Raw genomic sequence first — 16,676 nt, 5'->3', positions numbered from 1 at the left:
TTGTTTGTGTGTCGTCTGAACAGAAAGATAAGAGGACTGACAGTAGCAGTGATGATGATTTGACGATGAGGTTGTGTGAAACTTTGGTGGCCGATGATTGCAGGTGAGTTGGTGGAGAAGGTGGTTCAATGGGTGGTCCGAAAACAAATATTATATAGTAGAAGCTGCAGAAATTGTTGACGGTTCGTGGTGTTTCCATGGAGATGGTTGGTTAGAGAGAAAGAATGGGTGACGTTGTGGTTGTAGCCGGTGGTGTAAGGATAGTGACGTGATGGATGGTTCGATGGGTTTTAGTGGGTTTTCTTTGAAAGAAAACGAAAAAAATAAAGTGAGTGGGTTTGAAGATGGTGAAAGGTGGTGTAATCGATTCGTTTTAGTTCTTGGGTGATGTCGTTCGAATCGAAAACAGAAAATAGATACGAGAACAAAAAATGAAATGGGTTTAAGATGGTAGTCGTTTACATGGGTTTGTGATGTGTGGGTTGTGATTGATCAAACAATAACAGGAAACATCTTGTAGCAGATTTATCCGATCATGGTGGCAGTTTTGAGTGAGCCTTGGGTGTCGAATAACATAATTAGCTAGTAGAGTGGTTCGAGCATGTAGTGTGGTCTTGGTTGTGGTTTTCTTGTTGCATGAAACTAGGAATGCAAATATATCAAGTGGGTTTAATATAAAAAGAGAAGGTGGTTGTTGAAGATGTGTATGATGATGATTTTGATTATGTACGTGTATGCATATATATTATATTATGCAACAAGTGGTGATGAAATGAATCTCAAATAGTCAATCATATAGATATTTCTTCCTTTGTCGACATGAATTCACAAGTGAACAGAAAACGAAATAAAAGTTGTTAATTATAGAAAACGGATGTCGCATAAATATTTGACTATATAATTTATAATTAATTAATATTAATAGTTAATAAATGTATTAATAATAATAATACTGTTAATATTAATAATATCAAAATTACTAATAATGATAATACTCATAATAATATTAATAATACTAATATTGATATATTACTAATAATAATGGAAATAATAATAATATTAGTGTTAATACCAGAACTATTTATTATTATTATTATTATTTTTTACTTGCAATTATTTAGATATAAATAAATTTCTCCATATAATATTTATAAATTATTACAATATTCATGATTATGTATAGAAATTAATAGTTCGAGTTAAACTGGTTACATATCAATCGAAGTGACAAATGGTTATTACAATCATTCAAAATTTATATTCTATATACATTATATTATATATAGATTTATTTTAATAAAAAATTTTATTATCTTATAATATTTTACATATGTATTTCTAACATTTAAGTCATATATTATTTCTAACTACATTTCAAATTAATATATATATATATATATATATATATATATATATATATATATATGTATATATTTAAATATATATGTATCTATTTACAAATAGTTGTTCGTGAATCGTCAAAAATGGTCGAAGGGTAATTGCATATATGAAAACAGTTTCAAAATTTTTGAGACTCAACCTAACAGGCTTTGCTTATCTTGTCAAAATCATATAAAGATCAAGTTTAAATTTAGTCGAAAATTTCCGGGTCGTCACATCAAGTGTCAACAAAAAGGTTGGTGAGTTCATTATTTTATCATAAACAATCATTTTCATCATTTTAATAGACCGCAAGATTTCCAGATATTTAATTGTACACGTAACCCGAGTACAAAATAACACGCGTAACCCGCGAATTAAAAATCATTCATATGATGAACGCTTGATAACCGAACTAACAGGATGCATATAGAATATTCCCATCATTCCGGGACTCTCATCGGACATGATAATCGAAGTACTAAAGCATTCGTAACCCGAATGGGACATGTCGAGGTCAATAGATCTATCTTTAGGATTCGCGTCAATTGGTGGAAATTATCATAAACACCAATTCTTAGGCTACCAAGCTAAAAAGTGGCATATTCGATTTCGATAATCCAACCATAGAATGTAGTTTCGATTACTTGTGTCTATTTCGTAAAACATTTATAAAAGTAACGCATGTATTCTGAGTCCCAAAAATATAATAAAAGGGAGTAATGAAACTCACTATACTGTATTTTGTAGTAAAAATACATATGACGTCATTGAACAAGTGTATGGTTAGCCTCGGATTCACGAACCTATATTATTCATATATTTATTAAAACATATACTTGTAATCGAACAAGTTTAGATATTATTATTAATTGTTATTTTAGCAACTTGTATGTTTCATTGGTAACTATGTCAACTATATATATTTTATATAATTTAGATAAATAATTAGTATTTATTATGAAAATATTAATGTTGTTATGCGATATGTTTTAAATATATTCTTATATAGCTATTTATTTGTTAAAATAATATCAATAATAATAAATAAAAATTTGTATCTTTATATGATAATAATAATAATAATAATACTAAAAGTAATTAGATTTAGTAATGATACTGCTATTAATAGTTTTAATAATAATACTAATAATAAAAGTAATGTTAGTAATAATAATAATTTTAATGAAAAGATAATAATGATAAGATAAAAACGTTAGTTTTCATAAAAATAATATTTTTAATAATAATGGTACTTTTAATAAAACTGATGATTTTAATAGAAATTTTTAATAGTCATATAAATCATAATAATACTGTATATTTTAATAATAATAATAATAATAATAATAATAATAATAATAATAATAATAATAATAATAATAATAATTATACTAAAAATCTTATTTCTAATATTAGTAATAATAATAATTACTTAATAACAATCAATAATAAATAACAATAATAAAAAAATAAATAATGAAATAATAATAATAAGAGTACTAGTAATAACTACCTCAAAGGAGTGGCCCCTTAAAAAAATGCCCAAGTCCGGGTTTGAACCCGCGACTTCCCGCTAACCCGTAACAACCTAAATCCTTACGCTACACTTTCAATTCTGTTTTAATTCACACACCACGTCGATTTAACTAATGTATTCGTCTGTCTCATTTTTCTTTCTTCAAAATCCGTTACCATCATCATTCTTAGAACATCATCATCATACACCATGATTATCAAGTCGTCCCATATTAATGATTTCGATCATTAAACTCGGCTTCATTATTCTTACTCTATCATCTATCTCATCTTCGATTAATATCATCTCGATCACCACATCAATATCAACTCGCCAACATCTAGAATCATTATCGATATCAACTAAACCAAATCATCTAATCATCTTAACTTAGCACCATCGTCATCATCATTACCATATCCATCATCCTCATCGTCCACTCTTACTAACCCTTAATTATCATAATCACTTTCTTAATTCTAATTAATCATAATCATTATCCTCTATCATTATCATAATACCATCGTTAATTATCATATCATTATAATAAATGAAACATCATCACCATGATCTTCGTACTTCATCATCATAATCAATCGTGTATCATCTATTATCACAATCGTAACCGAAAGATAGGAGCCCACTTAACAAAATGCAATTTTTAATGAAACCCATTACTCTTATGCATTAAAATATTACAGCCCATCACCGTAAGCCCAATATGCGACCAAAAATCAAATAGAACAAAGTGGCCCGACAAATGTTAAATGTTTAGATAAGAATTCGGTTTATAAAAAGAATGACAGGAAAGATGCAAGTTGCATCAGGTCCACATCCAAGTGGCTATTAGTTTATTAGTTGTTGGCCAAAACAAAAAGAAAACGAAAACGTCTTCATCATCATACATTTTAATCTAAACAGCAAAAAATAGAAGCTTGTTGTAACAGTGGCTGTTTTTTAGTCTGCATGTTCGACAGAAAAGAAACGAGCAGGAAGAACAAAAATACCCGATGGTTTATAGTGGTTGTAGCATTTAGTGGTGGCGGTTTGAGTTGTAAGGTGGTAGAGGTGACGGGTTATGGAAGGCGATGATGCACATAAACTTGCAGCAGTTGTGATCGAGCATTAATCATTAGTAGAACGATCGTCTTTAGTTGGTTTTGGTGGTTCACGAATAAAATAAGAAAATAGTTGCAGGTTTTAATATGAATCGATGATGGTGAAAAATGGTGGTTTAGTTTATGTTGGTGTTCGAATAGTGGGTTCTGGGTCTCGAGCTCGGTTCAAGCAGAAAGCAATAACAAAGATGATGGGTTCGGTTGATTTCATAAACACAAATTGAATCAAGAATCGTAAAGAGGATAGCAAAGAACAAAGGAACAAGGTGGTTCATGATGGGTGACGTTTAAGTTTAATAACAGAGAATAGAAGGAGAAGGTGATAAGTGATGGGTATGGTTCACAGAAAACACAAACATATATGAATGGTGGTGTCTTGTGAGTTTAATATATCTCTGTATTGTATTAATATATATGTGTATATATATATATATATATATATATATATATATATATATATATATATATATATATATATATATATATATATATATAATTATAATATAAGTAAGTTGTGGGAAAGGAACACGTTTGATGAACTGGAATCAATGATTTAATACTGTGTCACTAGTAAAGCAGCCTTATATTTTAACTTCATCTGCCGACACTTTTAAATTGCAGAGTACTATCGTGTCCATGGCTAAACAGTTAAAATATAATAATATTCAGAAAAATCTCTAATTTTTAAATTAAGACCATTTATTTATTCTGGTCATTAACTGTATGAAACCTGATCAAAAACGTTCGTTAATTATTTATTTTCTGTTCCAATTAATAGGTACGGAGTACTAACATTTAAACTAAAAAGATATAAATATTTTTATCAAACCTATAATCTTCGTAATCGATTTACAGTTCAACTTTTATTTTGAATCCTCTTGAACTCGTATTAGATCTATATGAACACTAGCGAAATGCCAACCGAGTATTCCAATTAGTTAATAAATATATTCCATAAACTTTTATATCTATATATAGATTCATTTTAATAATAAGTTTTATTATATCTTATATTATTTTATTTTACAAAATTAATTCTAATAACTAAATAATATAATATTTTAAATTATATTTTGAATAAATATATATTTATATTTTTAAATATATATGTATCTATCTACAAATAGTTGTTCGTGAATCGTCGAGAACAGTCGAAGGGTAATTGCATATATGAAAACAGTTCAAAATTTTTTTGCTACTCAACATAACAGACTTTGCTTATCGTGTCAGAATCATAATAAGATCAAATTTAAATTTGGTCGAAAATTCCCGGGTCGTCACACCTACACTTCAATTTGAAAATCAAATGTTACTTTGTGAGCATGTCATCACTATTATTAAAACAATGTTAAAATTGTAGAGCGAAATCATTAACAAGCCACATCTCCACTCGTTGTTAACTATCAACAATAGCATCAAAAATCTCAATAAAAGTAAACAAGGGTTATTGACCTAGGGGTATAAAAATACGAGAATAACAACATTATAAATGTACACTGCATTTTTTGTAAAAATACGTAATATACGAGTATATAAATACAAGATTAAAATATCCAGCGGAATTACATGTGATGCATATCATATCATGAGTTTGAGCTAGACCACTCTCTACATGAATGTCACAGTTGACAACAAACAACCTAATACCAACAAACTAAATAAGCCGTACAATCACCAATCATACAAACATTACAAACAACTATTATCGAAAATTTATATCAGTTTTTTATTTTTTATTGGAATTAAAATATCCTAGTTAATTTGGAAAATATATCTATCTAAATATGTATAATATATTCTAAAAATCTACTTCGTATCTATATCTATAATCTATAACTTATAATAAAGCATATGTTGATTCCACGTGGCTTGCCACTAATTACCCTATAATCTCCTCTAATTACTTTTGCCAATACCCTCACAATCTTCCATCTGTCCCAATTCCATTTGTCCCTTTTTGAAAGCAACACACAATAACCGTCTCTTTACCCTATATTTCTCTCTTTCTATCTAACCGATTATGGATTCTTCTTCAACGATCATGAAAAGACACGCAAGGATCAATTAAACTGCGATCCCTAATCGTTGAAGAAGAATCCATGTTTCAATTGAAACATCAAAAACCCCTAACACGATATGCTAAACTTAAACTGATTGAAAATCCTTCGGTCAATCCGATTGATCATTGATGAGAAAATTTAAAAATACATGTTTCTTCAAAATTAATTGGGGAGAAGAACCATCGTAGACATCAAGTAAGGTTTATTTTTTTTGTATTGTTTATTATTATCGAATCCGTTTGTAAAACTTTTCATAAATCTGTTCATATTTTTTATTAGGGTTTATGGATTTCTGTTAATTATACCCGATTCTAACATATATTTTGCATATCGTTTCGTTTTTGTGCATTAATTTTTTAATTTCAGATTTGTGTTTTTGTTTCCGCTGCCATGGATTTTCCTTTCTATTTGGCGTATATATTTGTAACTTATTGTCACAAAACATGTTATTTGGTATGTTATGTTATAGGTTGAACATCAACCGCTTTTGCTTCACACTTTTGGCTATTCAGCTCTTTATAAGTTTCAAAAGGTTTTGGAGTATCCAGGTCAGAAATTGTTATCTGATGTGTGCTTACTTAGGTTTTAATGCTTTTATTGTCTGTCATTGCAACTGTTATGCTCTTTCTTTCATCCTAAGGTTTGTTTGATGTGATTTTTTGAGTTACCTTATTCTTGTGCATTTGGGAAATGTAACTATAAATTTATGTGGAAATATTATTCTACAATTGTGTTATCCGAATTGTGTTCATAAAAATATACAGAGAATTACGAGGCTTCAAATTTTATCGTGTATCCATTACAACAGTAGTAGGTTAGTTATTATGTACATTGATACTTTGTATATATTTTCAATTACTAACTGTTGATTAATGTTAGGTTGGGGTGATACCAAATGGCAGAGGTGGATATCCAAAATCCTCTTATCGGATAAACAATCAGCCGATATTACTACATCAATTGAAGATGAATTTGGATATCCAATAGTAAATTAGTAGTTTTCCACTTAATTTATAATTATATTAGTTTATTAGGATTTATATTATTTCTATTTTACTATAAAATGTTGAGTGAGCTAATTTCATATGTTAATGCTACTCCGTATCATATGTATGCCTGTGACTGAATCCGTAGACAATGAATGGTTATTTTCTTTCCAAAAGACCGAAATTATCAAAATGGACATAGGTCAAATCGGACTGCAGTTTCTACGTATTGTGAAAGATAAAATTGTAAAGACCGACAGAGGGAGTAGTGTGATTGGAAAGAAGAAAACTCTGTTGTCATATGGGTTGGGTCGGGCACTGAAAGAGTAGAGTACCCAAACCTTTGGGTGGTCCATGAGTATTGTTAGTAATCATCAACTGTTAGAGTAAGTTAATCTTATACGCAAGTTTGATAAATGGGCTAAAATTCTATGAGCATAATTTAAAGTTAGGGCTAACAGTAAAAGTTTGGGTTTTGATTCTATTATTTATCCTCATGGATTCTAAGAACGTCCGCGACTTTGATTTGAGCCATTCGAGTAAAAACAAACTTAAATAATATTGTATCTATTGGTTGCTGCACTGTAAAAGATCATGTAAGGGCGACATTAACTTGTGAAGGTTCTATCAAACTTATAATGAAGTGCTTATAAATAAGTAGAAATTAAATGCAATAATGTTCAGGATTCCATTGTCTTGTTAGAAGTAAAGATGAATTATTGACTTGTGCATACCGATCTTGTCTTGCTTACACATATAGGTTACTCATAGTTTTGTTATGATTTGTCAAAGAAAAGAGGCAAGTACTAACAGAAAACAGCTTATACGGTATATATTAGCCATGACCCTAATAGAAAACAGCTTCGATGATTTAGCTATGTACTTATAGTTTTGTTATGATTTTTCAAAGAAAAGAGGTAAATTAACCCATTTAACCCATTTTAGTTGTTTACTTTTAAAATATCTATCAGTAAATGGGCACAGTTTCTCTTTTTGTAGGCTAAACATTGTTTTTTTTTTATCAATCAATATGTTCTTCAATTTGATATGGGGTTACTGTAAGAGTAATGGGTAGTAGTTTTCCATTGGCTACACCTAAGTAATCTTCATTGTATTACAAATTAGTGTGTTGCTCTTATTTGTGATTGTTCATCTTATAGAACCTGCACGACCGTATATTAGCAATTTGCAAGCACTACTACTTAATTGCCTAAAGATGAGACTAGCATTGTCATTAGAGTGACCGCTCTCCAGTAATATTCGATATCAAAATGTGTTTAATACACACACTTGCACATATCATTTTTAATCATATATAATATTGACATAATCTATACTTCACCATGAACAGGACCGTTGGCTCTTTTATTGCGTTCACTCAAGATGTAAACGAATTGGTAAGTCTATTTGTTCCTTTTTAGTATTTCTTTCTTAAGCTTTAGTTCTAGCTTTAGTACTTAGAACATAAGGCTCAACCTAAGTTTGAACCAAGCAAGTATACAACGGTCAAAGATGCATCCTATAGAAACTGCACCCACTAGCAATGTTTATGTCTTCAGTCTGTAGGGTGATAAAGCAACCACAAAGTGACTTGACTCTTTTATATGTGAGAAGTTTGGTAGACATACACTGACACCATTGATGCAGTCGTCAATTATCTTGGCATGGACAAATTTAGTGAATGCAGTAACCAATCATCATGGCATGGGCAAACACAAGAGATGGGGAATGTGTTAGTGGAACACAATGAGGATGTTATTTGCGTAAGTAGTTTGTATCTAACAGCACAACTTAGCGTAAGATTAAATGTTTTTGAACAATGGTTTGTCTACAGTTGAGAATGTTGTAGACATAACATGTACTTAATGTATAACACATACAATATGTACGAATATTAACGATTAGTATACCAACTTTTTTAGCCACCGTGCAACGCACGGGCTATTAAAGCTAGTAATCTTATATAATAAATATACCTTGTAAGTTGTAAATATAAATAAATAAATAAATAAATAAATATCTATAATATATTCTAAAAAATCTACTCCGTATAATCTTATATAATAAATATATCTTGTAAATATAAATATTAAAAATATAAGAAAATATATATACCCTGCCCCCATATAGTATAGAACTAGGTTGGTAGCCCGCGCTCCGCTGCAGGTTTTGAACGACCATAACACTAACTTATGAAATTGAATAGTGCTCCGTCCAATCAGGAGCGAGAATTGAATGTTGTTGTTTTTGAGCTCGTTTCGCTTGTAGGTTTTGTTATTAAGTAAGTGTGTTTTGTGTGGATTGAAACGGGTTTAGTAGTGTCGCACCTTAGTAGTTACTTTTTTAGTAAAAACTATTAATAAAATTTTACTCACGTTTATAAAAAAGGATTAATCAAATTCTAATTCACAAAACTCTTTCGAAAATAATCAAGAATTTTTTTTTGAAAAGGAACGTATCTCATATTTTCATACAATCCTTTGTATCTTCATTATTTCCCAAACGATTTCTTGGCCCAAATTACTTTCATATTCAAAGGCCCAAAACTATTTAAATCTGATATTTTTAAAACTCTTATTCTTGTATTGAATAATAAGTTAATATAATGTTCAGTTCCATCAAGCTTTTTCACTTTATACGGAGTAGTTGCAGTTTATGTTTCCAAGAAATTTTCCATCTTTTCTAGCTATTTCTTCTTCAACCTCTCATTTTTCTCTTTAAATTCTTAACTCCTCAAAAATATTCAAGATCTATTACACCACAATATTCAGTATTCTACAAAATGAATCTCACCACTACCGTCATTAAATCCGTAGTGAAATTACGAACAAACACATATAAACGTTACCAGCGGTGACTGGATAATGCGCTGTCAGGCGAGGGTTTTCTCGCCTGAAAACACGATTTCCGGCCGCCTACTGATTATCCGGATTTGGCCGCCTTAGACCGCCTTTGCTCGACGTTGACTGGCGTTTGCCCGTCCATTTTGACCGTTTGTGTGACGGTGGCGATTTTTGTAGTCATAATCTTTGTTTTGTATAAAGGCGCAGTGGTGGTATGTTTATATTATCTTTTTTTTTTTTTCACATCTGAGCGATGATGTTGGTTACCGGCGGTGGTTACCGGAGAATGTTGTCGACCTCACGTGAAGATTTTGGGTCTTTTTTTTTTGTATTTATTGTTGATTGGTTTATGTTTTATTACGGTGGTGGTGGTAGTTGTGTTAACCGGCGATCGGAAATAGTGAAGCTGATGGTTCTAGGAAAACGCCACCGCCAACGCCAACAGCCGATCACTTTTTTTTTCGCCCGACCCACTTTGCAAAGAGCCACCATGTTCAGGAAAATATCTCCGCGACGTTTGAGGTATGGATTTCTGTTTCTCCATCATGAAACTGCCATATTTGTGTTAAAGTTATATTTTTTGTATTTTTACCACTATTCATGTTTTAAACCGCTTTTGTTTTTTTTTTTCAGATCTAGGAGGCAGTGTTGTTTGCCGGAATTGACCTCCGGTTTTCGCTGGCCCGAATATAGATGGTGACGGAAGTTAGGAGTGATGTTGGCGGTTGGTGCCTGATGGGTGGTGGTGGAGTGACAAGATCTAGGGGTGGTAATTAGTAAAGGAGGTTCTGAAAAAAAGAAAAAAAAGAGAAAATAAAAATAAAAAGCTACAGTGTAACAGGAACTGCTGCAGTTTAACAGTGTTTTGGGTGGGTGTCGAGATTTAATTGGCTCCCGTTGTCATATAATATAATAATAGAATCGTCGAGATTTAATTGGCTCCCGTTCTCCATATTTAGTATATAGTATAGTATAATAATAGAATCCTAGTAGTTAATTTAGAATACCTTTTTTAGTTTTGTTAACCATACACTTCCATTTAAAAATCAATCTTACTATGTGTATCTATATAATCGACCAGAGCCGTCATACTCTCAAACTAATTGATCGATCTCCAATCTTTACGTTCGGTATGGCCGTCTTGTTTCCTGATGAAATTGTTCTCAGAATACTTGGTCGTCTTCCGACAAAACCCTTAGTGCGGTTCCAATGCGTATCAAAACATTGGAATCGTATGATTAAAGACCCTTACTTGATGAAGTTTAGATCACCCAAACACATCCTTGTGTCCCTGGACAATTCTTTACATCTCATTGAGAACACATCTAATTCGATACTCAATCGTTATTGTCCTACAGAAGACGTATGTGATTGGGACAATAATTATGAAAAACTAGTTTTTGTTATTGGAACGATTAATGGGATAGTCGTCTTAAGTTTGAACTTTTTTGGAACTATGATCCTATACAATCCGTTAACAAGCATCTCCAAGAAACTTCCTCCTCCTCCACCTGATGATATCGGGCATGTATCATATGGATTAGGCTACATTACAACAACCCCGGACGATCCAAAGATTGTCATCCTCAAACATGATCTTGTTTTTCGAGTCTATAGATTTAAAGAGAATTCGTGGAGTTCATGGAACACATCACAGTGCACTAGTAACACTTGCTATTTTGACAAAGTGGGTACGTTTTTAAATGGATTTCTACATTGGATTAACTATCCTAAATATGTCTTAACCGTCCTCGATCTTAAAGATATGATGTTGTCAGAGATAGATATGCCGTCGGCGTTTGAGACGAGAGGCAACACATGCACTGTTTTGGGTACCATAGATGGAAGTCTTTGTTTGCTCAAGCGGAGGGTTTGGTGTAATGAACAGTTTGAGATGTGGGTTATGAAGGAACACGGAGTTAAGTACCAATGGGCTAAAACATTTACATTATTCCAAATACCTCGTATTAAAGATTTATACCGCTCCTGGCAAGCGCTTTCTATAATGGATAGCGGACAAATTCTTTTGGTTGATGACTCGGATCTACTTATTTTATATTACGTTTACAATAAATCGTATAAAATTTTGGACATGCCGTTGGGGAAGGATTGTTGGAGAGGGATGATCAATAGTGTGGAGTACGTGAAGACTATGGTTTCACCTTCAGATATGCTCCCTCCCTCAGTAGCTTAATGACATTGATAATGTCATTGACGCTGTTTGAGAAGTATAGTGTAAAACAATAAAATAAAGAAAAAATACATTGTAATAATGCGATTTTTAACTGTGTTTTTTGTACATTTTTGTTTGTTTGTTTGAACAGCAGTTCGGGATCACCCAAGGAGATTAAACCACCAACGCGTTCATCTCAACGCAATGTGCCGAAGACATCCTTGGGTGGAATTCAAGGGTTAAGGAGCAACCTTGTGTGCAATGTTACACCTCACGGAACTTGTGTGCAATGTTGCACCTCGCTAAGAGAGGTAGACCACTATCACATAAGCAACAAGACAACGTTGTTTTTTCTTTTCTTCTTGAAATTTAAGGTCTCAAAACTATAAATTTCTAAAGCCTCCATCCATTGAGGTTAACTGATCAAGAAAGTTGCGTAGTTGAAATTATTTGTCTTGCAATTTTTTTTTATGTTATTCTAATTTCAGATTTGATTGTCAAAACATCTGATTACGATAATAGCAAAGAAATTGGTACTTATTTGGCATAATTCTTAATAATGCTCATTTGAAAGTTTAGACGGCACGTAATGCACACTTGGACAGAATCCTAGTTTATTCTAGGATCACTCTCAACGGTGTACCGCCCTGCTCTGTCCTTACGCTCACCCTACAGGGTGCCGATGATTGCACCTACTCCTTGCTACCTCACGCCATGGTTTTCGCCTTTATTCAACACAATTGAGGGCGAACTTTTGCTGTTGAAATTGATTCGTTGCCAACAAAGTGGATCGCTTCCCAATATTGCAACAGATATAATTATTTATTCATATAAAAGTGTAGTACCTATGGTTTTTAAAACGTAAAGCGTTGATCTTAAACCTAACACCAATTTAATTATTCTGTTAATTTGTTACATATGTCTAACACATGATGGACAATAGGGTAATTTATCTCAAAAAACAAAGTTACTCGGTTGCTAAACCTAATTCCATCATCTTCTTCATTCAAAATCCCAATCCGAAATGCTAATGACATAGGGACTACCAGTATAATTTTAAAAAATAAAGGACAACCCGGTATAATACGAAGTAAACCATAGGGACCAATGTTATAATTTACTCAAACATATACTTCTTGTAAACGTACTCACGTGGATTCTTCGACTAATCCAGAATAACAAACCACGGTATGCACTGCCGTAAAAGTCATACAATCAATCAACTCATCATCGAGTAAGTAATTAATAAAAGAGATGAAGTGGAATCTTAAAAAAAAAATTGTTTTGTTAATGTATGATGGAGGCTTACCTAAGAGCTATTAAGAATCAGTTAATGGCTGAGAATCAGACCATAACATTGCTGTTGACAAAAGAGCAACTGTTGCAGTTTCAACACGAAGTCGATGCGGCCCAAGCCCAACTGCTGTTGCTCCTGCTCTTAGTATCGACGTTACTTCTGCTTCTGTAAAGTCTGTAAATATAATAATAATAATAATGATAAATAATGTAAAGGTCACAGTGTTGCTTTAATCCATAACTACCTCCAAGCCAAAGTACGTAGTTTAAATGTTTCAGGGTTAAGAGAGTTAAAAGGCATCAACCAACTATTGACTTTGGTAAGGACTGAATAAAAAAGGTACATCTCTTATCTTTCTTTTAATAAAATTATTAAATATTTATTGCAAAATGTAATTAATATTGATAATAAAAAGGAAGGGTTCAAAGTCTTGTATGCATACTAACCGCCTTCAGGGCCAATAATAATCGAGCCAACAGACTCTCTTTGAGACAGAGCCAAAGCATTCAAAACTGGTGTAGCCTCTGCTGCAGCTATAAAAGACAGTTTTGATTGTGAAACCTAAGGAATGAAATTATAGAAAAATTAGCGTCAAAACTCAAAAGTAAGAAATTGATGACTGATGACATATTAAGAGAATTTCAGACTTTAGATAACTCTAAAATCAAGAAAAGAAACTATTGATTATAATCATTCTATGTTTATATAATACAAGACATCAGACCTACCACACACACCACCAATACAAGTGACTTACAATAGGTAAGAGGCCACCAACTTTTAACGGAGGGTTCAATGTCATTTCGTGCAGTCGTTGACCTACAATATGCTTGCTAATTTAGTATAATGAGCTAAAAAGCATGAAGAATAAGATAGTTATGCACATAATGATCATAATTTGAAAAATGTGTCAAGAGCTTTCTAAATGGTCATGATCAATGTTATACATTATTTGGGCCATGTTTATGAAGCACGGACCTATAACAAACAGACCGTATCATGATCCATTTAGCTGGGATGTGGGCCAGAGATTTAGATCAGATCAATACCATATCCGATCCAAATCTGAGTCACGGACACACCTATATTAGTTTTGCATAAAGGTAATAATAAAAATTAAAAGTTGATACTTAACACTGTTTAGCTGCAGCTAATATGACCCGTTGCAACCTATCCACTCTGTTCTCAGAAATTGAAGGAGAACGCTCAGTTAATAGCGGTGTTACACTACTTGCTCCAAGCTCCTAAGATAATAAAACATACAAATTAGCTTGTTGCCATATCAAAATTGAAAATTCTACTAAAATTGGCCAAATAGACATTATTTAACACGTACTGTGCATTTCTCTATAAGCCAGTCAGATCGACCACCCTTCAGAGTACCTATATAGTACATGTCATGGAAGATTAACTTCACGCACGAGCATTAAAACTAGAGGTGTCAATTTCAACCCGTTTACTTACGAATAGGTTGTATCCGAGTAAGTCATATTTCTAACATTATATGATATATTCAATATAGTGACACAATCAAGTTGAGATTTTCTCCAAGTATTAAACCAACCCAGCCCATTTTGACCCTACCAGAACATTATTAGCTTTGACAGTTTGACCCGTTACCCAACTTGCATACCAGCCCATTTTGCCACATCCAGGTAATATAGGTCAAGCCATCATTGTATTCACTATCCACAAAACTTACCAAAAGCAGCAAACACATGCCATTGGGTTGTATTAACGGATACTAGTTTAGGATCTTCAAGTGAAATTATATCTGCTCCAGTTCGGTCAATCTTCTCTATGCAACCTTCAACCAGGCCTCCTTTTCCATTAAAGAGCTCTATCCTTGCAAGGTTTAAAAAAAATCACACATAAATCAGTATAGATAATATGCCCCTGCAATAACATACAACTAGGGTGAATCTCTAAAAATAATGTCATTATTGACAACAATAAATCTATTGGCTTACAAGTAATATACTGTATAAGCATGCATACCTGTCATCTATACTTAACCTTAAAACTTTAGTCATATGCCAGAATTCATCCCCTTGCACACGAACAACGGAACCCTAATCAACCAAGAAATAAATTATTTACATAATTGGCAGCCCATTTGATGCCATAGAACAATAAGAAACTAAGTTAATTCAAGCAGTGTGTATGTATACAAGAGAAAGAGATAAATGTTGCCTTGGATGGAGGGATGACGTCAGAGAAGAAGCGAGGAAGACCGCCGCGAGATTGATTGGAAGAATCCGATGAGAATGCTCGGAATTTGACGGTTTTCCGGTTCAGAACCACCGCAAATCGAGGGCACAAACTAAAACAGAGACTTTGCATTTGGAGGCCGAGGGTTTTGCATTCAAGGTTGGGGAGTGTACTAGTGTAGTCAAAGTAACCAATGCTTTCACCATTTTTATTTTATTATTTTTTTATTTAATATTTTATATATTTATTACCCGAGTTTATAAGTAAACCCAAGTACGGCTCTATTGAGTCGACAACAATCGTCGATTTATTGGTGACTTGACTTACTCTTAGATCCTAAATTAAATTTTATGCAGGATTTAAAACCCATGAAAATTTTGATTCTTCCATTTTTATGACGTCTATTATTATTTTTATTCTGTATTTTTAGTTTTTTTTTTAAAAAAACGTTTTCCTACTTAAAGGCCGGAGGTCTTCTCGGAATCAATCTCTTTATCCGTCGAATAAAGAGAGGGATGACTTTCTCTACTCTTGAGAGTGTTTCACTCTGGGTGGAGAAATGACTTGTCTTTATTTCTCGGATAGGGGAAGGATTGTCTACATCTCACCTCCCCCATACACCACTCATGTGGTATTGAGTTTTGTTGTTGTTGTTGTTGTTGTTTATAAGTAAACCCAAGCACCTAAAAAACGTACTCCATATTATTTATTATTTATGGGGGTATGTTTAGATAACAAGGTTATATATTATAATAACTAGTAAAATGACCCGTAAAAATACGGAGTTTTTTAAAAGAAACAGTTTAATAATATGTTTAGGTATTAAGTGACTGTAAATGCTAAAGTCATTTAGTTTAATGACTCGTGAGATCACATATTTCGACTAAGAAACTTATTGTTAACTTGGTAAGAATAAATGAACTACATTAATTCTCTCACCACCCTCTTCTAATTTTCATTACAATTACTATTTTCTTGTCATAAATGGTACTTATTTAACATTAAAAGAGAGACTCAAACTACCTGGATCAACCTCGCGAAAATTGTGACTATTTTTTAATTGGGAAAATTGATTCAAAATTCATCGAG

At 32.3% G+C, this 16,676-nt stretch overlaps 2 protein-coding genes across 3 annotated transcripts; one reads left to right on the top strand and one right to left on the bottom strand.

Moving 5' to 3' along the window:
• The first annotated feature begins 10,963 nt into the window (after window positions 1-10,963).
• LOC139887904 (F-box/kelch-repeat protein At3g23880-like) lies at window positions 10,964-12,100 on the top strand. The gene has a single exon (XM_071870952.1). The coding sequence runs from the start codon at window positions 10,964-10,966 to the stop codon at window positions 12,098-12,100; it is 1,137 nt and encodes a 378-aa protein (XP_071727053.1).
• Window positions 12,101-12,951: 851 nt separating this feature from the next.
• LOC139890907 (uncharacterized) lies at window positions 12,952-15,749 on the bottom strand. Of its 2 annotated transcripts, XM_071873831.1 has the most exons (9): window positions 15,570-15,749; window positions 15,375-15,448; window positions 15,079-15,221; window positions 14,713-14,759; window positions 14,512-14,620; window positions 14,134-14,195; window positions 13,823-13,937; window positions 13,389-13,550; window positions 12,952-13,274 (listed from the first exon to the last, which is right to left on the bottom strand). In XM_071873831.1, exons 1-8 carry the CDS (start codon window positions 15,717-15,719, stop codon window positions 13,399-13,401), a joined length of 852 nt encoding a protein of 283 aa, XP_071729932.1. In that variant the 5' UTR covers window positions 15,720-15,749; the 3' UTR covers window positions 12,952-13,274; window positions 13,389-13,398. The 2 variants fall into 2 exon arrangements, with proteins under 2 accessions (XP_071729932.1, XP_071729933.1); XM_071873832.1 differs by lacking the exon at window positions 15,570-15,749 and having other exon boundaries at window positions 15,079-15,216.
• Between the last annotated feature and the right edge of the window lie 927 nt (window positions 15,750-16,676).

Source organism: Rutidosis leptorrhynchoides, chromosome 2, assembly GCF_046630445.1.
Source record: "Rutidosis leptorrhynchoides isolate AG116_Rl617_1_P2 chromosome 2, CSIRO_AGI_Rlap_v1, whole genome shotgun sequence".
Classification (NCBI taxonomy): Eukaryota; Viridiplantae; Streptophyta; class Magnoliopsida; order Asterales; family Asteraceae; genus Rutidosis; species Rutidosis leptorrhynchoides.
This window is presented reverse-complemented; position numbering and strand designations above follow the sequence as displayed.